The following is a 27,269-nucleotide window of genomic DNA, read 5'->3' as shown; positions in this document are numbered from 1 at the left end:
GCTGAGTTGTTTGACACCAAATATGACAGGATTGGTCAATGACCCTAGGACAAGTTCTCAAAAGTAGGTTTTGCATATTATGCTAAATAGCAAAAAATCTAAGTGGGCGGAGCTTAGTGGTTCTATTGACCTTTTTGATTTGCCATTAACCAAGGAATCATATAATGCAAGAATTTTTGCTCTAGCTATCAGGGCGTAGGAGTTACGAGGCCAAACGCGTTGACCTTCGCCATAGCGCCCCCTTGAGGCCGATCGGGCTCATCTTTTGAATCTGAGTAGCGGTGAGAAGTACTACCATATGACCAAGTCTCAGCCCTGTAGGCCTTACGGTTTCTTCTGCCCAATCACTTCTATGGCAGAAAAAGAATAAGAATAATAATAATAATAATAATAATAATAATAATAATAATAATAATAATAATAATCAGAACAATTACAATAGGGTTTCTAGCACTACGTGCTCGAACCCCTAATAATAATAATAATAATCAGAACAATTACAATAGGGTTTCTAGCACTACGTGCTCGAACCCCTAAATATAGCCGCAAGCGGCGATTTAAGGGGTTCGAGCGTCACAGGCAAAGAGGCCCCTGGAGGCCAGTTAGGCTTAAAACCTGTTGCTGGTTGACCGTCATCACCAAACTGGATGAGGATGACCAGCATGACCGTGAAGACCAAGCTAGATTACCAGCATGACTAATCTGGATGACAAACTTGTTGACCATATTGACCAAGCTGGAAGACCATAATGACCAAACTGGATGACCAGCATGGCAAAGGTGGTTGGCCAGTATGACCAAGCTGGAAGACCACCATTACTATGAGGACAAAGCTGAATGACCAGCAGGACCATAATGACCAATGTGAATGGCCAGCATGGCCAAGCTGGATGGCCAGCATAACCAAGCTGGGTGACCAGCGTGACCATAAAGACCATAATGGCAATGCTAGATGAGTGGTGTGAGTAAACTAGTTGAAAAGCATTGATAAATTGAGCTGTAGTGTTCATCAGATTTTATGTGGTGTCTTACTGCACTCTAGTGCGCATTTGGTGAAACAAATTCAGTTCTTAAATTGAAAAAACACAAGGCATAAAAAGGGCATATAAATAACCCGTATATAGTATATAAGTTTTGACCTGATTAACATTCCGCCTGTTAAAAGCTTGCTGGAATGTGATTGGCTAATAGTGACCATAAAAGTGTCCATATCAAATTTTCATTTGGTGTACCATTAGTGCATGGGCCATAGATGATAATTGGCTAGGATGACCTTGATAGCTTGTATGGTTCTAGAGAAACAGCTATCGAGCATTGGCCCCGCCCCCTGGGGGTGTATGTCTACTTAAACTGACAGGGTATCTGAGAATCATGTAATGATCAAAGGACTGTGGTATTAGTGTCAGATTAAGCATTCAAAGTTATAAGTGTTAAAGACATTTTACTGCACCATGGTAGAACTCATTTGCATATGGCGGCCATATTGTTTATAAATGTAAAGATTTTTTTAATAATTATTGAGGAGTAAGCTCTGCTGAACTATTTGACACCAAACATGTCATGATTGGTCAAGGATCCAAGGACAAGATCTCAAAAGTAGGTTTTGCATATTATGCAAATTAAAAAAAAAATTAAGTGGGTGGAGCATAAACAAGAATGACCCAGGTGGCTGACTAGCATGACCAAGAAGGATAAAGATCTTCAATTAAGCAAGACAAGCAAGATTAAATAAGTTCAGCAGAGCTTTAATTTAGAATAATTCACCTGTAGCTGTTTCACCAAATGACCACCAGAGCGCAGCAAGAGACCACATATAACCTGCTGGAAATCTATCACTCTATAAGTAAGACAGAACATTCCCTATCAGTGTGTTTCTATTTATTACAAAGAGAGGAAAAGTCCGATTGGGCTCAAAATTGATACTCATGATCAAGTGGTCTGTATATATATGTGTGTAAATTTGTGTGTTGATAGGGTCAAAGGTTCCTGACTTCTGTCCATTTAGGCTTGAAAAAAGCGATAATACAGGCTTATGGCCTACAAAATGGCTGTTGCTCTTTGGCCATATTAGAGGCAAAAAATATCTGATTTGGCTCAAAATTTGCAATCAAGATCACAATATCAGTCTATATATGTATGTAAATTTCTGTGTCGATAGGGTCAAAGGTTCCTGACTTCTGTCCATTTAGGTTTGAAAAAAGCGATAATACAGGCTTGAGGCCTACAAAATCGCTGTAGTTTTCCAGCCGTTGTAGAGGGAAAACATGTCCGATTTGGCTGACAATTTGCAATCAAGATCAGATTATCAGTCTATATACGTGTATAAATTTGTGTGTTGATAGGGTCAAAGGTTCCTGTCTTCTGTCCATTTAGGTTGGAAAATAGCGATAAATAGAATAAATTGAAAATAGTTAATTTGTCACTGTAGAGCCTACTGAAGACTTATTTGGCTCATACTTGGCACATGTGCTTGAAATGTCATTGTTAATTAGTAGCTTCAACAGTTTTGACCTGTTTAAAACTTTGACAGAGTTTTGGCCAAATAACTCTGAAAAGGCTTTCACGTACATGTTTGATCAAGGTTTATGGGCCTCAAATAGTTAAAATGTCAAGATTTTTTTGATAATTATTTACCTACAGGGTCTCAAGATTGCATCAAGACCAAATTTGTTTTGATTGATTAAGGACTTAAAGACAAGTTCGAAAAGAGCAATTTTTACTCTTTTGGCCACTGATTAAAATCTTTGCATTTTTGGTAAACACATGTAAATACAAAGTTGTAAAGCCTACAGCAAAGTATACAACTAAAAAAGAATAACAAGCCTAGGCCACTTGTACCTTTAGATATAACTGATTTTCTGCTATAGCGCCCCCTTGAGGCCAATCAACGCCATATTTTAATGGATGATAGAAGGCCCTGAGATACATGTAGCATATAAGTATCGTCCTGATTGGTCATTGTTTAGCCTGTCAAAAGCTTGCTGGAATCTGATTGGCTAATAACGATCGCAAAAATTTGCATATCAAATTTTCCTTCTGTAAAACATTAGGACATAGGCCATAGATGATACATGCCAAAGGAGAGCTTCATAGCTTGTACGCTTCCTGAGAAACAGATTTTTAGCTTTGGCTCCGCCCCCTGGGGGCGTATGTCTACACAGATTGACATGCTACCTCAGAATCATGTTGGCATCATAGGTCTAAAGTGGCATAAGTGTCGGTTTAAGCATTCCAAAGTTACAGCTGTTAAAGTAAATTTGGGTGTGCCACGGTAAGATTAATTTGCATATGGCGGCCATATTTTTTGCAAATTTCAAGATTTTTTCGATAATTATTGAGCTTGGGACTCTGCTGAGTTTTTTGACACCAAATATGGCAGGATTGGTCAATGACCCTAGGACAAGTTCTCAAAAGTAGGTTTTGCATATTATGCTAAATAGCAAAAAATCTAAGTGGGCGGAGCTTAGTGGTTCTATTGACCTTTTTGATTTGCCATTAACCAAGGAATCATATAATGCAAGTATTTTTGCTCTAGCTATCAGGGCGTAGGAGTTACGGGGCCAAACGCGTTGACCTTTGCCATAGCGCCCCCTTGAGGCCGATCGGGCTCATCTTTTGAATCTGAGTAGCGGTGAGAAGTACTACCATATGACCAAGTCTCAGCCCTGTAGGCCTTACGGTTTCTTCTGCCCAATCACTTCTATGGCAGAAAAAGAATAAGAACTATAATAATAATCAGAACAATTACAATAGGGTTTCTAGCACTACGTGCTCGAACCCCTAAATATAGCCGCAAGCGGCAATCATCGGGTTCAAGCACCAACTTGCACAATGGTGCCTACTGGAGCATTGAATGGTGGTGTGTAAGAAGGTCTAATATGATTGGAGATGCCCTGTCACATTTAGAAATTATCAAGTTTTTCACCTGTTATTAATGTTGAGCAGAGGCCTTTCAACCTGATCAGTGCTTAAATTCACATGTAAATCTAGTGAACTTTGTAGGATATTCATAAAGTGAGTTAGAACTAGTCAAAAGGTGTCTACATGTTATTGGTATTGATCAGGTGGCTTCAACCAGAATGTTCACAAAGTGGTATTCAGATTGACCTTTGAACCTTTGCAGAACAAGCTGAAATGTTTGACCAAACAAGTTTAAATTAACACAAAGGAGTGAATGTTCTGATATGACATGTAATTACGAAGTTATTATAAATCTAGTTCTGAATTAAATGGCACTTCATCAAGCACCAACTAGCACAATGGTGCCTACTAGAGCATAGGATGGTGATGTGTAAGAAGGTCTAACACAATTGGAGACATTCTGTCACATTTAGAAATGATCAAAAGTATTTCACCTGTTATTAATGTTGAGAAGAGGCACAAAGGAGTGAATGTTCTGATATGACATGTAATGTCAAGTTATTCTTAATCTAGTTCTGTATTAAATGGCGCTTCATCAGAGTGATATTGTACAGAGGTCTTTAACATTGTGAGATTACAGCAAATACTGCAGAGTTACAGCAATTTAGGTTAGAAATTCCAAGGACGCACAGAGTGCTTGATGCCTGGAGAGTATTGTATGTGAAATTTTCACAAATGTTTTTAATGAACATTTACCTAGAGACTCTACAGTGTGCAGCAAGACTGAAATGGAGGTGATAGGCCAAATATCCAGAGAGTAGTTTCAATATAGCTATTTTCAAACAATTAGCAATTATAAATGAACAAAGCACTTTTTAAACATAGTTGTATTGAGAAATTTGTCAGAGCCACTGTACTAAATATGGCAAAAACAATTAGATGTCAAAATAGTACAGCATGATTGACATATACTCGTTTTTTTGGAACAGCGCCCCCCAGTGGGCGGATTGTTTCAGCACTTTGCAGGTCACTACAGTGTCTCCACCTGAACATAACTGCCAAATATCATCCAGATTGGGCAACATTCAGCCTGCCAAAATGTCTGCTGAATGCTGATTGGCTGATGGTGTTCAGCCATGTTGATTGATTAAGTTGCCCTTTGAACATCCTTTAGAGGCTGTATGATAGATTCTGCATGCAAAGTTTCAACTTGCTAGGTTGCAAGGTTGCTGAGAAATGGTGCTCCAAATTTACCTCTTGAAGTGAATGGGGCATATATACGGAAGGACTAATTTGCATATGGCGGCCATATTGTTTACATATTTCAACTTTTTCTTAATGAATATTGAAGCGCATGCTCTCACGAGTGTTTTGATACCAAACATGCCAGGATTGGTCAAAATTCCTAGGACTAGTTTGCAAAAGTAGGTTTTGCATATTATGCAAATTAGCAAAAAATCTATATAGACGGAAGTGCATGGTACAAATTGGAAAGTTGTTGGTATTGACCCAAGGAATCCATCAAAAAAAGAATTTTGAATGTAGGTCTTATGGTTTTTGAGTTATTGAGAAAATTGTGAAAAATGAATTTCCTTGTTTATAGCGCCACCACTTGACCAATCGGTGCCATTTTTGTTGTCCACCGAGATGCACTGATCCTACATCTACCTACCAAGTTTCATTTCTCTATGACTTACGGTTTAGGCTGCACAACTGTTTTTACAGGAGAAAAAGAATAATAATAATAAATATAGCCGCAAGCGGCGATTTACGGGGTTCGAGCGTTACAGACAAAGAGGCCCCTGGAGGCCAGTTAGGCTTAAAACATGTTGCCGGTTGACCGGCATCACCAAACTGGATGACCAGCATGGCAAAGGTGTTTGGCCAGTATGACCAAGCTGGATGACCAGCATTGTTATGATGACAAAGCTGAATGACCAGCAGGACCATAATGACCAATGTGAATGACCACAATGACCTAGCTGGATGGGCAGCATAACCAAGCTAGGTGACCAGCGTGACCATAAAGACCATAATGACAATGCTAGATGAGTGGTGTGAGTAAACTAGTTGAAATGCATTGATAAATTGAGCTGTAGTGTTCAGCAGGTTTTATGTGGTCTCTTGCTGCACTCTAGTGGGCATTCGGAGAGCCTAGCAGTGAGGCATGACAAGGGCACATATTAATAACCAATAATATCAATAATAGTACATAAGTTTTGACCTGATTAACATTCAGCCTGTCAAAAGCTTGCTGGAATGTGATTGGCTAATAGTGACCACAAAAGTGTCCATATCAAATTTTCATTTGGTGTACCATTAGTGCATGGGCCATAGATGATAATTGGCAAGGACGAACTTGATAGCTTGTATGGTTCTAGAGAAACAGCTATCGAGCATTGGCTCCGCCCCCTGGGGGGGTGTATGTCTACTTAAACTGACAGGGTATCTGAGAATCATGTAATGATCAAAGGACTGAAGTGGTATTAGTGTCAGGTTAAGCATTCAAAAGTTATAAGTGTTAAAGAGATTTTACTGCACCATGGGAGAACTCATTTGCATATGGCGGCCATATTGTTTATAAATGTAAAGATTTTTTAAATAATTTTTGAGGAGTAAGCTCTGCTGAACTGTTTGACACCAAACATGTCATGATTGGTCAAGGATCCAAGGACAAGATCTCAAAAGTAGGTTTTGCATATTATGCAAATTAAAAAAAAAATTAAGTGGGTGGAGCATAAACAAGAATGACCCAGGCGGCTGACTAGCATGAACAAGAAGGATAAATATGTTCAATTAAGCAAGACAAGCAAGATTGAATAAGTTCAGCAGAGCTTTAATTTAGAATAATTCACCTGTAGCTGTTTCACCAAATGACCACCAGAGCGCAGCAAGAGACCACATATAACCTGCTGGAAATCTATCACTCTATCAGAAAGACAGAACATTCCCTATCAGTGTGTTTCTATTTATTAAAAAGAGAAGAAAAGTCCGATTGGGCTCCAAATTGGTATTCATGATCAAGTGGTCTGTATACACATGTATGTAAATTTGTGTGTTGATAGGCTCAAAGGTTCCTGACTTCTGACCATTTAGGTTTGAAAAAAGTGATAATACAGGCTTATGGCCTACAAAATGGCTGTTGCTCTTTGGCCATATTAGAGGCAAAAAATATCTGATTTGGCTCAAAATTTGCAATCAAGATCATAATATCAGTCTATATATGTATGTCAATTTCTGTGTCGATAGGGTCAAAGGTTCCTGACTTCTGTCCATTTAGATTTGAAAAAAGCGATAATACAGGTTTGAGGCCTACAAAATCGCTGTAGTTTTCCAGCCGTTGTAGAGGCAAAACATGTCCGATTTGGCTGAAAATTTGAAATCAAGATCACAATATCAGTCTATATATGATTACAAATTTGTGTGTTGATAGGGTGAAAGGTTCCTGTCTTCTGTCCATTTAGGTTGGAAAATAGCGATAAATAGAATAAATTGAAAATAGTTATTTTTTCACTGTAGAGCCTACTGAAGACTTATTTGGCTCATACTTGGCACATGTACTTCAAATGTCATTGTTAATTAGTAGCTTCAACAGTTTTGGCATGTTTTAAACTTTGACAGAGTTTTGGCCAAATAACTCTGAAAAGGCTTTCACGTACATGTTTGATCAAGGTTTATGGGCCTCAAATGGTTAAAATGTCAAGATTTTTTTGATAATTATTTACCTACAGGGTCTCAAGATTGCATCAAGACCAAATTTGTTTTGATTGATTGAGGACTTAAAGACAAGTTCGAAAAGAGCAATTTTTACTCTTTTGGCCACTGATGAAAATCTTTGCATTTTTGGTAAACACATGTAATTACAAAGTTGTAAAGGATACAGCAAAGTATACAATTAAAAAAGAATAACAAGCCTAGGCCACTTGTACCTTTAGATATAACTGATTTTCTGCTATAGCGCCCCCTTGAGGCCAATCAACGCCATATTTTAATGGATGATAGAAGGCCCTGAGATACATGTAGGGTATAAGTATCGTCCTGATTGGTCATTGTTTAGCATGTCAAAAGCTTGCTGGAAACTGATTGGCTAATAACGATCGCAAAAATTTGCATATCAAATTTTCCTTCTGTTAAACATTAGGACATAGGCCATAGATGATACATTTCAAAGGAGAGCTTCATAGCTTGTACGGTTCCTGAGAAACAGATTTTTAGCTTTGGCTCCGCCCCCTGGGGGCGTATGTCTACACAGATTGACGGGCTACCTCAGAATCATGTTGGCATCAAAGTTGTAAAGTGGCATTAGTGTAGGTTTAAGCATTCAAAAGTTACAGCTGTTAGAGTAAATTTGGGTGTGCCACGGTAAGATTAATTTGCATATGGCGGCCATACTGTTTAAAAATTTCTCAATTTTTTCGATAATTATTGAGGACGGGACTCTGCTGAGTTGTTTGACACCAAATATGACAAGATTGGTCAATGACCCTAGGACAAGTTCTCAAAAGTAGGTTTTGCATATTATGCTAAATAGCAAAAAATCTAAGTGGGCGGAGCTTAGTGGTTCTATTGACCTTTTTGATTTGCCATTAACCAAGGAATCATATAATGCAAGAATTTTTGCTCTAGCTATCAGGGCGTAGGAGTTACGAGGCCAAACGCGTTGACCTTCGCCATAGCGCCCCCTTGAGGCCGATCGGGCTCATCTTTTGAATCTGAGTAGCGGTGAGAAGTACTACCATAAGACCAAGTCTCAGCCCTGTAGGCCTTACGGTTTCTTCTGCCCAATCACTTCTATGGCAGAAAAAGAATAAGAACTATAATAATAATAATAATAATAATCAGAACAATTACAATAGGGTTTCTAGCACTACGTGCTCGAACCCCTAATAAGAAAAATCTTAGCAAAAACAATAGGGTTCTACGCACCTTCGGTGCTTGAACCCTAATAATAAGAAAAATCTTAGCAAAAACAATAGGGTTCTACGCACCTTCGGTGCTTGAACCCTAATAAGAAGAAGAAAAATCTTAGCAAAAACAATAGGGTTCTACGCACCTTCGGTGCTTGAACCCTAATTAGATAATTACATATTGACTGTTGTTGAAAACGCATGTTTGAAGCATCCTTAAATGGTCTAATTGGCCTGTTTAAATCTAATGACCTGTTTAAATCTTCTTCCACCATGAGCAGCTGGTGTCTAAAAAGCTAAACTCAACCACGTCATGAAACCTGTGCTAATTTTTAAAAGATGATACTGAGGGAATCCTGGATTTTTTATTCATCCCTATGAAGAAGTATTCCAGTGTAAAACAAACTGCACTGAAGTTTCAGTATTTACCATCTTGAAACATGTGAAATCATAGTATTGCTCAGTTCTTGCTGAGCAACATGTGAAAGAACTGCTTCGAGTATCATCTAATGAATAAAAGGTTTAAATCATGAGTTGTGTTTGATGTATTACAGATATTTGTTTTTGCTGTATTTATGCAAACATATAACCTGTGGTTCCTGTTAGCAAGGTTTTTTTGTGTCTGAAAGATTGGCCACCCCTGATATAGATGTTTGGGTCGATATTTGAAATCTTGCGCCTTTAACCAGATGCATTCTCTTTTTTGGAAGGTGGTGCACATGAGTTGTATAAAGCTCCATAACACTTAAAATTAGCAAAAAAACATTTCTTTCCTTCTATTTATTGTGACTCCTTTTAACTGAGCATATTCTATGCTCATGGATCTGCTTTCACAATCCTTAACACAAAGAAAACAAAGACACCCCCACACCTTGTTCTCATGGAAAATAAGGTGATTATAATCAGAAACCGGTGATGCTTCTTGGCTGTAAAGATGGAAAAAGAATAAGTGGGTTAATGAATGAATATGAGTGTGTGTATGTGTGTGTGTGTGTGTGTGTGTGTGTGTGTATTGAATATCAGTGTGGGCTTTGTTTTAAACTCTTGAGCTCTGATATCTCGGTCACATTCCTCAGGTGCGCTCACCTTCATGGTTGATTTGCATAATGATTACACTGTCTGCTCTGCAGTAACCTCTAGCTCTTTGTGTGTGAAAATGTGTGTGTGTCCTGTTTTTGCATTTTAGAGGTAAGAAATGGGTTTGCAAACACATGTGATTTTCATAATATGATAACCGTCTAACAGACGGTTACTGCATTACCAACATATTGCGGTTACGTGATGCCTACTGTGGTGTTCAGCACATTACCGTTATCACTGCACTATTATTTATTTATAAATATGATAGTTCCTGCTCTTAGATCTGATAGACTGACCCTTATGAATTAACAGTGGTAGATACTGAAACACACACAGACCAACACAGAACAAGACTTCTACATCTACAAGGTGGAGCAGTCTAATAGAGAGTGGATAAAGTTTTTAAGAACTCCTGCAGAATTGCTTCCTTGTCTGATGCACTCATACCAGCACAACACACACTAACAGTCAGTAGCGAGTTTCTGATAGCAACAGTGCTACAGCTACACTTTCCGGGTGCAACACTCCTGTGAACATTAGTTCCGCATTACATTAATTAATTTCACAAGTCTCTTATAGATTGCCTGTGTACCGTGTATTTTGTGTGCGTTTGTGTGAACCGAACCGTGACCCCCGTACAGTGGCAGTTTGTAAAAAATACACGTACCATTACACCCCTAGTCCTATGAGATCCTGGGCATTGAAGAACAGGGTGAAATAAGGGTAATAAAGTATGCAGAGAAACGGATACTGTAGATGACTACAGGTCTGTATCTATAGAAATAAAAGTTTCTCATATTTGTCTGTTGGAACTGAATAAGGGAATAATGAGTGTAGAAGTAAGGTGATCATAATGTTATGCTTGATTGTTGTGTGCGGGGGTGTATGGGGAGCACTGTAGCTATGTGTACAGTAGGCGTAGCCATGGGTATGTTGTTGATTGTAAACGGAGTGGCCCTCTTTATTGTCTGTTACTGTTACCACACACCCATAAAGAAGCAGTTAGACCAGGTTTGAAAATCTCTGTGTGTGTGTGTGTGTATGTGTGTGTGTGTGTGTCTACACTGTACAGGCTGCAGTGAACTGAGTGAAAGGTCATGCAAACAAAAATTGTGTCTCCAGAAGTATAAACTCCTGTTTCTTTTATAGGATTCTGAAAGTTATTTTGGTGTAATCCACACTTTGCTACAGGAAATAGCATACACTTTTCTGGAAACGATATGACCCTAAAACAATATCACGATATGTTTAGGATATTTTTGCATTTTTTCCTTCTAATTCAGCAGGTGTCACTGCTGCGGGCGGGGTGGGAAGGGTACTTAACTAAGTTAAGTAAAGCTAAGTAAACAAAACTGTAATATTTGGTAAGTAAAGCTCTTCAGTTTATTTACAGTAAGCTTAGATTCCCAAATTTCTCCAGCAATAAGCTGGAACATTAGCATTAGCGCCTAACCACTAGCGCTTAGCGCTAATGCTACTTCAGCCCTGGTGCTGGAGAACTAAGCTAAAACTCCTGTATAACGCTGTACTTCAGTGGAGTGGCTTTACTGCTCCTTACAACCTGACTGGTAAAATTCATACAAGTCACACTGGACTTTAAGGCACACTGACAATTTTTGGGAAAATTGAAGAATTTTAAGGGGACGAATAAATAGTAATATACCGAACTTCTTCTACAAATTTCCTTACTCAGGTGTTGCTCAGGTCTGCGCACTTGAATCACCCTGTTTTCCAGTTTCTGCCACAGCATAACATAGCATGACACTTTCCCAGAACAAATAATATATTTGCATTAAAATTGAAATAAATGAATTAAAGTAAACAGTGCAAATTGCGAGAAATATGAAAGTTGTATGGCTATTTTTTTTATAGTTTATCACAGATGTGTACTTGCAACTGCTTTTCCCTGGTCTTTTATTCTGAAATTTGAGCACTGTGTGAACAAAAACAGAGATACAGACTCTATATCGCCTCAGAATAATAGACGCAGCAATTGTAGGATTTAAACACCCTTTAATAAACAGAAGACGTTTACAGAGACAGTTACAAATTAGTCAATACTGAAATTTTGAGTCAACAAATGTTTTTATTGGACATTGTCGATTATGTGTAGCTCAAAGCAGAAATGATTAAGGTTTGGCCTAAAGCAGAAATAAGTATAATTTAATAACAGTGTAATATTGTCTCTCTCTCTCAGAACGTGCGGAGGCTGGATCTGGGCGAGCTGTTTTTTGATGTCAGTTTGCTGCTCTGGTGCTGTGTGTTGGTTTATCTGACCCAGCAGGGACTCTGCTCCGCCTATGTGCCCATGCTGATGGTGGCTTTTCCTCTGGGCATCAAACTCCTGCTCTCCAGCCACTTCAAACACAAAGGTGAGCGCCCTCTACTGACACACTGTAACAGTACAGGATAGGGGTGGGCGATATGGCCTTTAAATAATTGCTCAATATTTCATGGTATTTTCATGGTATTTTTCAATATTCTGGGTATTTTTGCTGTAGTTATATTTATGGCAATGTAACAAAAATAATTAGTTTTAATTAGTAATAATAATTAGCTAATAAACCTTTCTAAAATACCAAGTGGGCAGATCTTTCATCAAAACTAAATGTGGTACTTAATAAATCTAAAGTATAAAATATATTCTGGTTTGTTTAACACTTTTTGTTCCTGTATAGCTTTGATGTCTTCAATATTAAATTTAGGTGTATACAAACATTTGACTGGTATTGTACGATTCATAATGTTTAAAGAAACAGTTTAGAGAATGAACAGCAGATAAGCAAGATTGATCACTGACTTTAGATGCAGTCTGTCAGCCAAGAGAGGTTTGGTATCAAATATGAGCTTTTTTTTCAGTTTATAACAAGGGATGTTAGGCTAACATTCTCTATCATGCTATCATGATTTTTGTGTATGCAGGTGCTTCAGTGTCCTACGCAGTTCTGTATCTGCTGGGTCTGGCTCTGCCCTACGTTCACCTTATGTTCCTCATCTGGGTCGTCTTTGAGATCTTCACGCCCATCATGGGCCGCAGCGGCACCGAAATCCCCCCTGACGTGGTGCTCGCCTCCCTCGTCACGCTGGCAGCCATCCTACTGTCGTCTTTCTTTGTAAGTGACTCACACTTTCAGCTTTCACATAGTGCAAATACTGTAGCGCTCAGAGGAAGTGCTAATTATTGAATATCGTCGCTGTCCAATGAAAAACAATTATCTCCAAAAGAGCAACTTTACAGGAGAGAGAAAAAACCTTCTAAACTTTCAATGGAAGTCAATGTAAAAATAGTGTTTTTGAAGGGCATTTTGAAGAGTTTCTATTGGTCCGTTCATCAAGAAGTTTTGACACAGTGTAAGGGACAGTTTGTCTGTTCAAATTATGTAGTAAACTAAAAATCGACAAAAATGGAGATAAGTGTTTTCCATAGGACAGCGACGATATGTGCCTGAAGGTCAACAGTCTGCACTTTAACACTGAGCATGTGTCCAGCAGCTATTTGCCCTCAGAATTCTGAACCTGTTTCTACATTAGCTATAGCTTCACATTATATCTCTCCAACATTGTTTTTGTTCTGTTATTTGTTTGTGCTGTTTGGCTCGACCAGAGGAGGATAGGTCCCTATTACTGAGTGTTGGTTCCTCCTAAAGTTTCTTCCTCTTAAAGGAGTTAAAGACTATTTTTTCAGTAGTAAATGATAAAATAATCAGGATGTATCATCAAAAATTAAGTAGCTAGCAAGTGGGCTGGTTCAGCTGAAACCTTAGCTGCTACCCTCCTAAAAAGCCTCAGCATGTCTCAAAAAAAGCACAGTGACTAAAGTTTGAAAGTTTCTCTGCCTCTCCTACCAGCGACACTGGCTTCGCTTAACAGTGAGGGCAGGTCATAACTGAGATCTAGATCAGGCTGCAACAAGATAAAACTGTAGGCTACTCAATTATAGAGGTATGTGTTGTCTGCTAAACTAAGCAGTATATTACTAGGACCTGTAAAGTAGCAACTCTAGCTCTGGGGTGTGTATTTTTGGAGCAGTGGGATTTTTCTGGTATAACAGGCTTGACTAAGGCTAACACAGCTAGCGGTGCATGAAGCTAATTTATCTAACTATGGATAAAGTTCACATGAGCCGGTTTATAATGTACAAACAACAAAAAACACAAAAACCCGAGTGTATCTGGACAGGGGTGGGCGGGGCAGACTACTCCCTGTGGTGTTTTAAAATCGTTGTTTTACACTCTCGCTCTCATTTCCTACAAAACGTACCTTTAATGTGAGGGAGTTTTTCTTTGCCAGTATTGCCACCATCACTGTGGTGGTTACTCATAAGAGGCGTGGACCCGTACCTCTGTAAAGCTGTTTTGTGACATTTGTTGCTCTATATAAATAAAATTTAACTTAACTGCTTCCTACCTGACTTCTACTGAATCAACATCTGGCCTGTGATACTTCCCCACACCAAACTAGAGGATAGATTTAAAAAGGACCTAAAGGAGCACTACATGCTGGTAACCAGTTTGGTTAAAAGTGGCCCTGTTCACACCTGACATCTACATGAGCCTTGGATGATCTTATCACTGAAGTTTTTTATTCTGATAGCTTGTTATTTAGCGCTAATCACTACATGTGCGTATATTAAATGTTTATTGTAATTTCTCTCTCTCTCTCTCTCTCTCTCTCTCTCTCTCTCTCAGATGCACTTCATCTACCTGGCACGCAGCACTAAGCGGGTGCTGGCGGCTCTGGGGGCGGGGTTTGTGGTGATGTTGATCCTGGTCTCCTGTGGCCTGTTTTTTCCGTACTCTGCCGATCCGACCAGCCCTCGACCAAAACGTGTCATCATACAGGTAACCCTACACCACCCTTCTGCTCTTTCATCATTCAGGGAACCCTGTTCTCACACACACACACACACACACACAAACATCAGCCCTAACTTAGCTCACATTTACACTACAAACCAATGCTGACTTTGTAACTTTGTAAATCAATAAGCTTTTCATGTAGCTACTAAAATTACCTGATCGTATGTGAATGTGTGTGTATATATACAGTCAATATTTGATGGTCAGTTTTTTTTTTTTTTTTTTTACATATAATGCTTACATTTATATGAACACCTCCTCCTTCAGTACCTTTTCCAGCATTAGAGTCTGTTTCTAAGAGAAATCCAGATTAGAAATTGAGCTCCCAATATGGGCACAAAATTGACCACAGAACATGATTATAGTTCTGTATTATAACTAGTGGTGTCTATCATTTAAAAAAAAAGCAGATTAATAACAACAATATTCAGCAAAAGACTAAAAAAGAATTTTAAAAGTGGATATATTTAATGAAAATAAAATACAGTTACATTTTTTGCACTATAAGGCGCACAATCAATAAACGTCTATTTTCTGGTTTATTTTTTTATACATAGGGCGCACTGGATTATAAGGTGCATTTTAAGAGACAATATAAGGAATTTCTAATTCAGCAGGTCTCGTCGCTGGGTGGTGGTGGGGGTAGCTAACTAAGTTAAGTAAAGCTAAGTTACGTAAACAAAACTGTAATAAAAAAAGGCTTTCTTTTAAAGTCAAACAAGTGCTGGATGTTAATCTACACAGATTTCTCTCCTAAAAACTGCTCATTTGGGTGAGAAAAGTGTTTCCGTTTATTTACAGTAAGCTTAGATTCCCGATTTTTTTTCTCCAGCCTTAGCATTAGTGACTAATCATTAGTGGTTAGCGGCAAATGCCACCTGACAGCGCTACATTGAGGAACCCTGAGTGCTACAGTAAGCCAAGCAGATTTTAGATAGCGGATCGTCCCACGTAGCTTGTTTTAACACAGTAAGGCTACCACAAACTACAGTCCAATAATACTCACCTCTGAATGCCGAAAGAGCTAAAACGGTTAGCAGGTAATGCTAATACTGCTCCAGCAGTGCTAGCTGGGGTTAGCAGCAGGCCACAGTTTGATAATACTTGCCTCTGAACAGGGAAATGGCGGTTAGGGGCTAATGCTAATACTGCTCCAGCCTCTGTGCTGGAAAAGTAAACTGAAACTCTTTTATAACTCTGTACTTTAGTGAAGTGGCTTTACTGCTCCTTACAGTCTGACTGGTAAAATTGATAGATAAGGTGCCCCTGGATTAAAAGGTGCACTGATGATTTTTAGATAAATTAAAGGATTTTAGGTACTACTTAAAGTACCATACTACTTATGGTAAATTGGCCAGCGAGGGGGTGCTAGGGTTGCTTACATATTGATATATGGTTGCTGCGGTACTCCTTGTAGTTAGTAGAGTAACTAGTATGCACTTCTAAACTATTTGAATATTGTGTGGTTGGTAGGGGTGGAAAAAACACAGCACAGTATAAAGTGTTACTTGAGTTTATAAAAATTGAATCGATACACTGAGGTCCAGGTATCAATCTTTAATGTTTCTTTGTTACGCTGTTTAGCATACTGTACGCACATTCCATGATTTGGACGGTTCAGTGGAGAGGATGGACTCTGGCCTGTGGATCAACAGCTTCGACTACACGGGCATGAGCCACGTAACCCCTCACATCCCCGAGATAAACGACACCATCCGCACCCGCTGCCCAGACGACCTGCCCTTCTGCGGCTTCCCCTGGTTCCTGCCTGTCAAGTTCCTTGTCAAGTGAGCTGGCTTATCTTTTATCTCAAGAGTAATAGAAAAATTCTACTTACAGCAGTTTAGCTTCTCCCTTTCAGCCTAGAGCATCCAAACTAACACAAACCAACAGCCCAGTGTTTCCTTACAGAGAGAAAAATATAATCAAATAAAGATTAAAATATGAGCTGGATCATTATCAGAATACTGTCGACTTTTATTCTTTTATGATATGTACAGTGGTACATATGAAAAACTGTTGAAAAACTGTTATTTAACCCAATTAAAACCCACCACAACATCTATAATAAAAAGAAAATTGTATAAAATGATACTACTGTATAAAAAAAAGTTATTTAATCAACTCTGTAAACTCTTTCTCTCATTGTTTTTGGTGTTTTAGGAAGAATTGGTATATGCCGGCTCCAACAGTGTCTCCTAAATCCCCACTAGAATTCACACTGGTCTCGAAGCAGGTGACAGAATGGGGGGCTGTAAAACTGGGCTTTGAAGCTAAAGGTGAGTCTCCTCAGTGTTTTTTCTGATGGTGTAAAATATTTTGATTAGGGATGTCCCAATCACAATTTTTCCTGCAAGTCATTTGATTTTGATTTTTTTAGTGTTATATATTATTTGTACCCCTGACAGTAGAGTTAGTCACAAACCAATATTAAGCCCAAAAAATAGAAATAATAATAGTGATTAAAAAATACTGTAATGTACCGTGAAAATACTGTAAAATACTGTGATATATATTTTTGGTCATACCGCCCAGCACTATTTATCACTAAAGCCAAAAATGAAATGCAGTTCATAAATCTGCTATAAACTCCTGTATTTTTTTTTATATCACAATATATATTGCAAAAATATATTTCCAGTAATTTCCAGTACTGTGTTCCCAAGTTGGCAAATTTCAGCAGTGGGTAAATTGATTTATTCTCTAACGTATCAAAAGTAATCGGACAAATGATCTCAAAAGCTATTTTATGGACTCCATGTGCTATAATCCCTTATCAATCTGCCATCAGTTAAATGATTTGATAGAAGACAGAAGCAAAAAGAATGCATTCTGACGTGTAAAGGGATTTACTTTCTGCTCAGATTGAACCAAATGCAGCAAAACATACTGCAAAAGCCATCAAAGGTTTCTTTAAGGTAAAGTAGTGGAATATTGTGCTGTGGTCGAGTCAATTACCAGATCAAGCATCTTTATGTCAATTGCTTACGGCAAAACTAAAGGCAGAAACATCAACAACTGAAGATGCTGCAGTAAAGACCTGACAAATCATCATAAAGGATGAAACCCAGTGTTTGGTGGTGAGGTTCATGGGTTCCAGACTTCAGGCAGCCATTGCCTGCAAAGTTTTCTCAAGAAAGTATTAGAAATAAACATTTTATTTATGGTAAGTAACAAATTATTAAGTTAATTTGTTCAATTACTTTTGAGCCCCTAAAATGAGGAGGCTTTGTAAAACAATGGTTAGAATTCATAAACACTTTATTTTAAGGAACACAAATTAGGCACATATTAATTTTATTATTTGCTTAATAAAACCTTAATTAGACATTTATATATGATTTATTCACTACGTATTAGTCTTTATTCTGTGTAAGTGTTATTGGTGCTTAATTAGTGGTCTGTTATGTGGAAATGATTTATAATGGCTGTATTAGTTCTTATAGTGCACTATAAACAGTTATGTTAGCACCCTGTTAAGCATTAACTATTAGCTAAATCTACATGTTGTAAGTGTATAATTGGCCGCAATTTGATCTATGTGAGTTTGGTAAGGTTATGGCTGTGCTGGACTTTACTGAGTTCATCAGGGCTTAATAAGTCACCAATAGACCAAGAAGTGTACCATATTCTAAAGTGAGGTTCTGTTCATCACTAATTAGACACTAAAAAGAACTGAATAAATATTTTATCAATCAATCCCCCTCACAATGTATTTAATAAGGGGTTAATAAGTCACTAATAGACCAAGAAGTCTATTTATTCTCTATTGAATTCAAGCAGTTTTATTTTCTGTTGGTTAAAGCTCTCAACTGTTAAATTTAAAATGTAGATTGACTGACTGACTGGTCAAATGTGCAGATACCAATATAGCTAAAATGGCAACTGTAACAGCAATGGCAACATATGAACATGACTTATCAATTATTATGTACCATTTATTACCACATATGTTGCAATGTACTATATATTGTACTTTATATTTTGAACAATACACTTCACTATGTATTCAAGAATATATTTTAATATTACTATCAATAATACACATACCATCTATTACCACACATCACAATTTATTTTATTATATATTTAACAATACACTTCACTATAAATTCAAGAATATATACTACCATATACTACTATATGTATAATACAAAAACAGATAAAGGTATGCTTAAAGTTCAGAAAAACATCAACATTAAAGAGTTCCATCAGTAGCACTCGTGCCGTCCCACTGGCTGTAAGCTTGTGCTTTTGCAGTCTTCCAACAACGGGCTGAGACAGTGATGGTGCCTTCCTTCCCAGGTTTCATCTTGTAACAAAGGAAGAAAATGAGAAATAAACAAACAATGACCACCAGCAACACAATGCTACTTAGTTACAAGTGGGTCAGAATACTCTTAGATTAAAAACAAGTTTCAGTATTCGGAACCCATTTGTAACATGCCTAATTTAAAGTTTAACTGTGAAAGTAATTTACAGCTAAATCCTTAATACAAAATAAATTAGCATAGCTATTTCATGGGATGAAGTGAGATAGCTAGATTAGCTAATTAAAACATATCTCAAAGCTAATTTAGCTAGCTAACTAGTTAACTTAATGCTAAAATAGCTAATTATAACTTATAAATTAAAGCTAGGTTAGCTAGTAATAAATCCAAAATTAAAGCTAGGTTAGCTAGTTATAACCTAAATTAAAGATAGGTTAGCTAATTATAACTTATACATGAATGCTAGGTTAGCTAGCAATAAATTATAACTTAAAGCTAGATTAGCTAGTTAAATTAAAGGAAAGGTAGCTAGTTAATTTAAAGATAGACTAGCTAGTTAAATTAAAGTTAGGTTAGCTAGTTATACATTATAACTTAAAGCTAAGCTAGCTAGTTAAATTAAAGCTAGGTTAGTTAGTTAAATTAAAGCTAGGTTAGCTAGTTAAATTAAAGCTAGGTTAGCTAGTTAAATTAAAGCTAGACTAGCTAACCTTAGTTAAATTAAAGCTAAGCTAGCTAGTTAAATTTAAGCTAGGTTAGCTAGTTAAATTAAAGCTAGGTTAGCTAACCTTAGTTAAATTAAAGCTAGGCTAGCTAGTTAAATTAAAGCTAGGCTAGCTAGTTAAATTAAAGCTAGGCTAGATAATTAAATTAAACCTAGGTTAGGTAGTTACATTAAAGCTAGGTTAGCCAGTTAAATTAAAGCTAGGCTAGCTAGTTAAATTAAAGTTAGGTTAGCTAGTTAAATTAAAGCTAGGTTAGCTAGTTAAATTAAAGCTAGGCTAGCTCGTTAAATTAAAGTTAGGTTAGCTAGTTAAATTAAAGCTAGGTTAGCTAGTTAAATTAAAGCTAGGCTAGCTCGTTAAATTAAAGTTAGGTTAGCTAGTTAAATTAAAGCTAGGTTAGCTAGTTAAATTAAAGTTAGGTTAGCTAGTTAAATTAAAGCTAGGTTAGCTAGTCAAATTAAAGCTAGGTTAGCGAGTTAAATTAAAGTTAGGTTAGTTAGTTAAATCAAAGCTAGGTTAGTTAGTTAAATTAAAGCTAGGTTAGCGAGTTAAATTAAAGTTAGTTTAGTTAGTTAAATCAAAGCTAGATTAGTTAGTTAAATTAAAGCTAGGTTAGCTAGTTACATTAAAGCTAGGTTAGTTAGTTAAATTAAATCTAAGTTAGCTAGTTAGATTAAAGCTAGGTTAGTTAGTTAAATTTTAGCTAGGTTAGCTAGTTAAATTAAAGCTAGGTTGGCTAGTTAAATTAAAGCTAGGCTAGCTAGTTAAATTAAAGCTAGGCTAGCTAACCTTAGTTAAATTTAAGCTAAACTAGCTAGTTAAATTAAATATAGGCTAGCTAGTTAAATTAAAGCTAGGTTAGCCAGTTAAATTAAAGCTTGGCTAGCTAGTTAAATTAAAGTTAGGTTAGTTAGTTAAATTTAAGCTAGGTTAGCTAGTTAAATTAAAGCTAGGTTGGCTAGTTAAATTAAAGCTAGGCTAGCTAGTTAAATTAAAGCTAGGCTAGCTAGTTAAATTTAAGCTAAACTAGCTAGTTAAATTAAATATAGGCTAGCTAGTTAAATTAAAGCTAGGTTAGCCAGTTAAATTAAAGCTTGGCTAGCTAGTTAAATTAAAGTTAGGTTAGTTAGTTAAATTAAAGCTAGGTTAGCTAGTTAAATTAAAGCTAGGTTGGCTAGTTAAATTAAAGCTAGGCTAGCTAGTTAAATTAAAGCTAGGCTAGCTAGTTAAATTAAAGCTAGGCTAGCTAACCTTAGTTAAATTTAAGCTAAACTAGCTAGTTAAATTAAATATAGGCTAGCTAGTTAAATTAAAGCTAGGTTAGCCAGTTAAATTAAAGCTTGGCTAGCTAGTTAAATTAAAGTTAGGTTAGTTAGTTAAATTTAAGCTAGGTTAGCTAGTTAAATTAAAGCTAGGTTAGCTAGTTAAATTAAAGCTAGGTTGGCTAGTTAAATTAAAGCTAGGCTAGCTAGTTAAATTAAAGCTAGGTTAGCTAACCTTAGTTAAATTAATTAGACTAATTTCCAGCTCTACCCGCACGCCAATCACCAGAGTATTGAATTCTCCTTTCCACAACCATATAAATATACCCTCACTACACAGACTCCTTGCTGAGCACTGATGGCTTATCTACCTTTGTTAGCTGTTTTTGTATTTACTGACCCTTTGATATTGCCTTGCCTACTCTTCAATATTGCCTTGCTTGTGTATGACCCTTGGACTGTTTCTCATTTATTGTATGTTTGCTCCATTTTGCTGTTATTTAACAGTGTTGATCTTGCCTGTTTTAACCACCCCATTGTCTAGTGTCTGAATCCTGTACAGCCATGAGAGACTATTACTGATTATAGTAACCAAACCGTTTAAAATATCTAAAATGCAGGGGGGAAATACACCTTTTGTAGTGAGGATGCATTAAAACCAAAAATAAATGTTAAACATTTCATTCCAGGGTCTCATTATATTTGTGCCTTTTACCACTGCATTTACATCTAAAATACCTTTAAACCTTTGATTCAATTCATATTACCAGAATACTGCCTATACAGTTTGTTACAGAATACTGTAACAAACTGTTAAAATAATAATGAAAAGCTCTCTTATTTTATTCCTTATGATTTCTTATTATATGTATTAAATAACCTATATACATATTACCAATATAAATAACTGAACATATTTTAATAGATTCAAACAAAGGTTGGAAACTTACATTCTACTCAGTATAGCTGTAATGCTTAAAGTGTGCAATATCCATCTCACTACATGTACTGTGATCTCCTTATCACCATTTGTGCAATATTTTTAACGTGCAATATTTTCTCACCTTTTTATCTGCTATTTATTTGATATTTATTCACTGCTGCCACTCGTTGTGGAATAATACTGGTCACACCCTACCATAATCATATCTCTATGCACTAGATGTATATATTCTTTTCCTTTGCTATATAGATTTTTTAAATTATCTTTATATATTTCTTGTAATTGTTTTTGTATATATGGATTTATTATTATTTGTTTATATTTTCCCTGACCTGTTTCTCTGTCTTTTCCTCTGTACTGCTGTAACATTGTATTTTTTTTCACCATTGTGGGATTAATAAAGGATATCTTTATCTTTATCTTGTTAATACAAAAAGAAAGTCACATGACTCCAGAGCTGATATATATATATATTTTTTAGCTTTTATTTGGTAAGTTAATACCAATCATCCATTACTGAGTCCCATGCCACCTGGGAAAAGCTCTCCATTGTGTCCTCGTACTTTTCATCCCTTATGAAAAAGGGCTTCACAGGCACGGAGGTGGAAAGGACCCGTGGTTTTGTCCATCGTCCCAGAAAGGAAGCTGGTATGTCTTTGCTGATGATTGGCTCCTCAAGCTGCCTTTTCCCCGCACTGCTCTTTGCTGGCTGGCTGTCGTCCACACTGTCCTGAAGGGGGAGCTCCTCTGGGCTTGAGACAGTCTCAGACTGAGGACACTGTCTATCTTCAGAACAGGAAGACAGGTCATCTACGGAACTCAGATCTGGAAGCTCTACAGCTGACACTGGAGTGTCTTCAGCCTGAGGATCCTCTATTGTGGTGGACGGCTCCTCAAGCTGGCTTTTCCCCTCACTGCTCTCTGCTGGCCGACTGTCGCCCGCACAGTCCTGAAGGGGGAGCTCCTCTGGGCTTGACTGAGCACACTGTCCATCTTCAGAAGAAGAAGAAAGGTCATCAATTACTTTGAGCTCTGGAAGCTCTATAGCAGACACTGGAGTGTATTCAGCCTGAGGATCCTCTATGATGGTGATTGGCTCCTCAAGCTGCTTTTCCCCTCACTGCTCTTACCTGGCTGGCTGTCTTCCACACTGTCCTGAAGGGGGAGCTCCTCTGGGCTTGACTGAGCACACTGTTCATCTTCAGAAGAAGAAGACAGGTCATCAACCACAGTGAGCTCTGGAAGCTCTATAGCAGACACTGTTGTGTCTTTAGTCTGAGGATCCTCTATGATGATTGGCTCCTCAAGCTGCATTTCCTCCTCACTGCTCTCTGCTAGCTTGATGTCGTCCACACAGTCCAGAAGGGGGAGCTCCTCTGGGCTTGAGGGAGGTGCTCTAGTCCCAGACTGAACACACTGCTCTTCTCCATTAGAGGAAGAAAGCTCATCCTCCTTCTCCTCACTGTCCTGGCTGGTACCTGGAGTCTTCTTCCGGGAGCTATACCACCACCAGCAGCAGCCGGCGACGGCCAGCACACCTGGAACGATTAACGCTTTCAGCATCTGCACCATGTCTAGTTGTCTGTAGCTATGGGTAGCACTATTCTTTCGAACTGCTCTCTCCAACACCGAACACCCAACAGACCAAAAACTCCAGCGTGCAGCTATTTATACCTGTCTGAATGCTGGTTCAGAATCACACTCAGCCAATCGAATTGCTGATGACATCATCACCTTTAGAACACTCGTACCAACATTCTACAGCAGCGCAGCCTACGTACCCAGTAATACTGTGTCTAAACACAAACACAATATAATATAGACAAACCCAATTAATCCCCATTCAAGTCCTGTATACCATATATATATATATATATATATATATATATATATATATATGTATTTGTGTGTGTGTGTATATATATATATATATATATATATATATATATATATATATATATATATATATATATACACACACACACAAACACTATTGTGCAAATGTATTGTGATGATTAAAAAAACTGTAGAAGATTCTTCAGATTGTTCACATGCACAGAAATATTTGCATCGCTAGTGTTGTGAATTATGGCAGAAAAATTGGACCACAATTGGCAAAAATGTAAATTTGTATATATATACATAAATATATAAACATACCTTAAAAAATATTTTTAATAATATATTATATAGACCCAATAAAACAGTAAAATCAAAAAAGGAAACAAAAAAAAATGAAGTAATACAAAAAACAAACAGAATAATACAGGTTAATAGGCTATGTATTGTTGGTAACACTTTATTTTAAGGAACACAAATTAGGCACATATTAATTTTATTATTTGCTTAAAACCTTAATTAGACATTTATAAATGATTTATTCACTACTTATTAGTCTTTATTCTGTGTAAGTGTTATTGGTGCTTAATTAGTGGTCTGTTATGTGGAAATGATTAATAATGGCTGTAATAGTTCTTATAGTGCACTATAAACAGTTATGTTAGCACCCTGTTAAGCAGGTTATTAAGCATTAACTATTAGCTAAATCTACATGTTGTAAGTGTATAATTGGCCGCAATTTAATCTATATGAGTTTGGTAAGGTTATGGCTGTGCTGGACTTTACTGACTTAATCAGGGCTTAATAAGTCACTAATAGACCAAGAAGTGTACCGTATTCTAAAGTGAGGTTCTGTTCATCACTAATTAGACACTAAAAAGAACTGAATAAATATTTTATCAATCAATCCCCCTCACAATGTATTTAATAAGGGGTTAATAAGTCACTAATAGACCAAGAAGTCTATTTATTCTCTATTGAATTCAAGCAGTTTTATTTTCTGTTGGTTTAAGACTCTCAACTGTTAAATTTTAAATGTAGATTGACTGACTGACTGGTCAAATGTGCAGATACCAATATAGCTAAAATGGAAACTGTAACAGCAATGGCAACATATGAACATATGTTGCAATGTACTATATATTGTACTTTATATTTTGAACAATACACTTCACTATGTATTCAAGAATATATTTTAATATTACTATCAATAATACACATACCATCTATTACCACACATCACAATTTATTTTATTCTATATTTAACAATACACTTCACTATAAATTCAAGAATATATACTACCATATACTACTATATGTATAATACAGAAACAGATAAAGGTATGCTTAAAGTTCAGAAAAACATCAACATTAAAGAGTTCCATCAGTAGCACTCGTGCCGTCCCACTGGCTGTAAGCTTGTGCTTTTGCAGTCTTCCAACAACGGGCTGAGACAGTGATGGTGCCTTCCTTCCCAGGTTTCATCTTATAACAAAGGAAGAAAATGAGAAATAAACAAACAATGACCACCAGCAACACAATGCTACTTAGTTACAAGTGGGTCAGAATACTCTTAGATTAAAAACAAGTTTCAGTATTCTGAACCCATTTGTAACATGCCTAATTTAAAGTTTAACTGTGAAAGTTTAATAATCTACAGCTAAATCCTTAATACAAAATAAATTAGCATAGCTATTTCATGGGATGAAGTGAGATAGCTAGATTAGCTAATTAAAACATATCTCAAAGCTAATTTAGCTAGCTAACTAGTTAACTTAATGCTAAAATAGCTAATTATAACTTATAAATTAAAGCTAGGTTAGCTAGTAATAAATCCAAAATTAAAGATAGGTTAGCTAGTTATAACCTAAATTAAAGATAGGTTAGCTAATTATAACTTATAAATGAATGCTAGGTTAGCTAGCAATAAATTATAACTTAAAGCAAAGGTAGCTAGTTAACTTAAAGCAAAGGTAGCTAGTTAACTTAAAGCTAGGTTAGCTAGTTAAATTAAAGCTAGGCTAGCTCGTTAAATTAAAGTTAGGTTAGCTAGTTAAATTAAAGCTAGGTTGCCTAGTTAAATTAAAGCTAGGCTAGCTAGTTAAATTAAAGATAGGCTAGCTAACCTTAGTTAAATTAAAGCTAAGCTACCTAGTTAAATTAAAGCTAAGTTAGCTAACCTTAGTTAAATTAAAACTAGGCTAGCTAGTTAAAATAAAACTAGGCTAGATAATTAAATTAAAGCTAGGTTAGCTAGTTAAATTAAAGCTAGGTTAGCTAGTTACATTAAAGCTAGGTTAGCTAACCTTTGTTAAATTAAAGCTAGGTTAGCTAACCTTAGTTAAATTAAAACTAGGCTAGCTAGTTAAAATAAAACTAGGCTAGATAATTAAATTAAAGCTAGGTTAGCTAGTTAAATTAAAGCTAGGTTAGCTAGTTACATTAAAGCTAGGCTAGCTAATTAAATTAAAGCTAGGTTAGCTAACCTTTGTTAAATTAAAGCTAGGTTAGCTAACCTTAGTTAAATTAAAACTAGGTTAGCTAGTTAAATTAAAGCTAGGTTAGCTAACCTTAGTTAAATTAAAACTAGGCTAGCTAGTTAAATTAAAACTAGGCTAGCTAGTTAAATTAAAACTAGGCTAGCTAGTTAAATTAAAACTAGGCTAGCTAGTTAAATTAAAACTAGGCTAGCTAGTTAAATTAAAGCTAGGTTAGTTAGTTAAATTAAAACTAGGCTAGCTAGTTAAATTAAAGCTAGGTTAGTTAGTTAAATTAAAGCTAGGTTAGCTAGTTAAATTAAAGCTAGGTTGGCTAGTTAAATTAAAGCTAGGCTAGTTAGTTAAATTAAAGCTAGGCTAGCTAACCTTAGTTAAATTAAAGCTAAGCTAGCTAGTTAAATTAAACCTAGGTTAGCTAGTTAAATTAAAGCTAGGTTAGCTAACCTTAGTTAAATTAAAACTAGGCTAGCTAGTTAAAATAAAACTAGGCTAGATAATTAAATTAAAGCTAGGTTATCTATTTAAATTAAAGCTAGGTTAGCTAACCTTAGTTAAATTAAAGCTAGGCTAGCTAGTTAAATTAAATCTAGGCTAGCCAGTTAAATTAGCTAAGTTAAGTTATCTAGTTAAACTAAAGCTAAGGTAGCTAGTTATAACTCACAACTTAAATTGTGTAGACTAAGCAGTTTACACCTCACTATACTAAGCAGAAGGTACACCTCACTATAATTTTTAAATTGCTAAAAAAAAAAAAGTTACCGTATTTTTCGGACTATAAGGCGCACTGTATTATAAGACGCACTATCAAAGAACGCCTATTTTCTGCTATTTTTCCATACATAGGGCGCATCGCATTATAAGGCGCGTTAAGTGACACTAGAAAGGGTGCCTATATCAAAGTGAACAGGGGTGGCGCCATGTTTCCCTTCCCCCACCGGGGGTGGTCGCTTGCCGGTGGAGCGTCTCAGTATATATAAATCTAGCTCTTTCAAAGTCAAACGAGTGCTGGATATTAATCTACACA

General features: G+C 36.6%; 2 protein-coding genes and 1 long non-coding RNA gene across 5 annotated transcripts in view; 2 read left to right on the top strand and 1 right to left on the bottom strand.

The window, feature by feature from the left end:
* The window catches only part of LOC103041279 (endoplasmic reticulum metallopeptidase 1), a 55,253-nt gene that overhangs the window by 23,455 nt on the left and 4,529 nt on the right, over positions 1 to 27,269 (top strand). Inside the window, exons 9-13 of the mRNA XM_007230620.4 lie at positions 12,046 to 12,220; positions 12,771 to 12,961; positions 14,537 to 14,689; positions 16,292 to 16,494; positions 16,871 to 16,986. Of these exons, the coding sequence (XP_007230682.3) occupies positions 12,046 to 12,220; positions 12,771 to 12,961; positions 14,537 to 14,689; positions 16,292 to 16,494; positions 16,871 to 16,986 (838 nt within the window). The remainder of the gene's footprint in view (positions 1 to 12,045; positions 12,221 to 12,770; positions 12,962 to 14,536; positions 14,690 to 16,291; positions 16,495 to 16,870; positions 16,987 to 27,269) is intronic.
* Positions 17,000 to 27,000, top strand: LOC125782422 (uncharacterized). 3 transcript variants are annotated; one of them, XR_007425099.1, is made up of 3 exons: positions 17,000 to 19,654; positions 20,411 to 21,190; positions 26,530 to 27,000. It is a non-coding gene; the product is annotated as an uncharacterized LOC125782422 (long non-coding RNA). The 3 variants fall into 3 exon arrangements; XR_007425097.1 differs by having other exon boundaries at positions 26,506 to 27,000; XR_007425098.1 differs by lacking the exon at positions 17,000 to 19,654 and having other exon boundaries at positions 19,663 to 20,434; positions 20,633 to 21,190; positions 26,506 to 27,000.
* On the bottom strand, positions 22,367 to 23,573 carry LOC111193548 (retinitis pigmentosa 1-like 1 protein). Its single transcript, XM_049466408.1, has 2 exons — positions 23,039 to 23,573; positions 22,367 to 22,901 (listed from the first exon to the last, which is right to left on the bottom strand). The coding sequence occupies exons 1-2, from the start codon at positions 23,478 to 23,480 to the stop codon at positions 22,405 to 22,407; spliced, it is 939 nt and encodes a 312-aa protein (XP_049322365.1). The 5' UTR covers positions 23,481 to 23,573; the 3' UTR covers positions 22,367 to 22,404.

This window comes from Astyanax mexicanus, chromosome 17 (assembly GCF_023375975.1).
Source record: "Astyanax mexicanus isolate ESR-SI-001 chromosome 17, AstMex3_surface, whole genome shotgun sequence".
Classification (NCBI taxonomy): domain Eukaryota; kingdom Metazoa; phylum Chordata; class Actinopteri; order Characiformes; family Acestrorhamphidae; genus Astyanax; species Astyanax mexicanus.
This window is presented reverse-complemented; position numbering and strand designations above follow the sequence as displayed.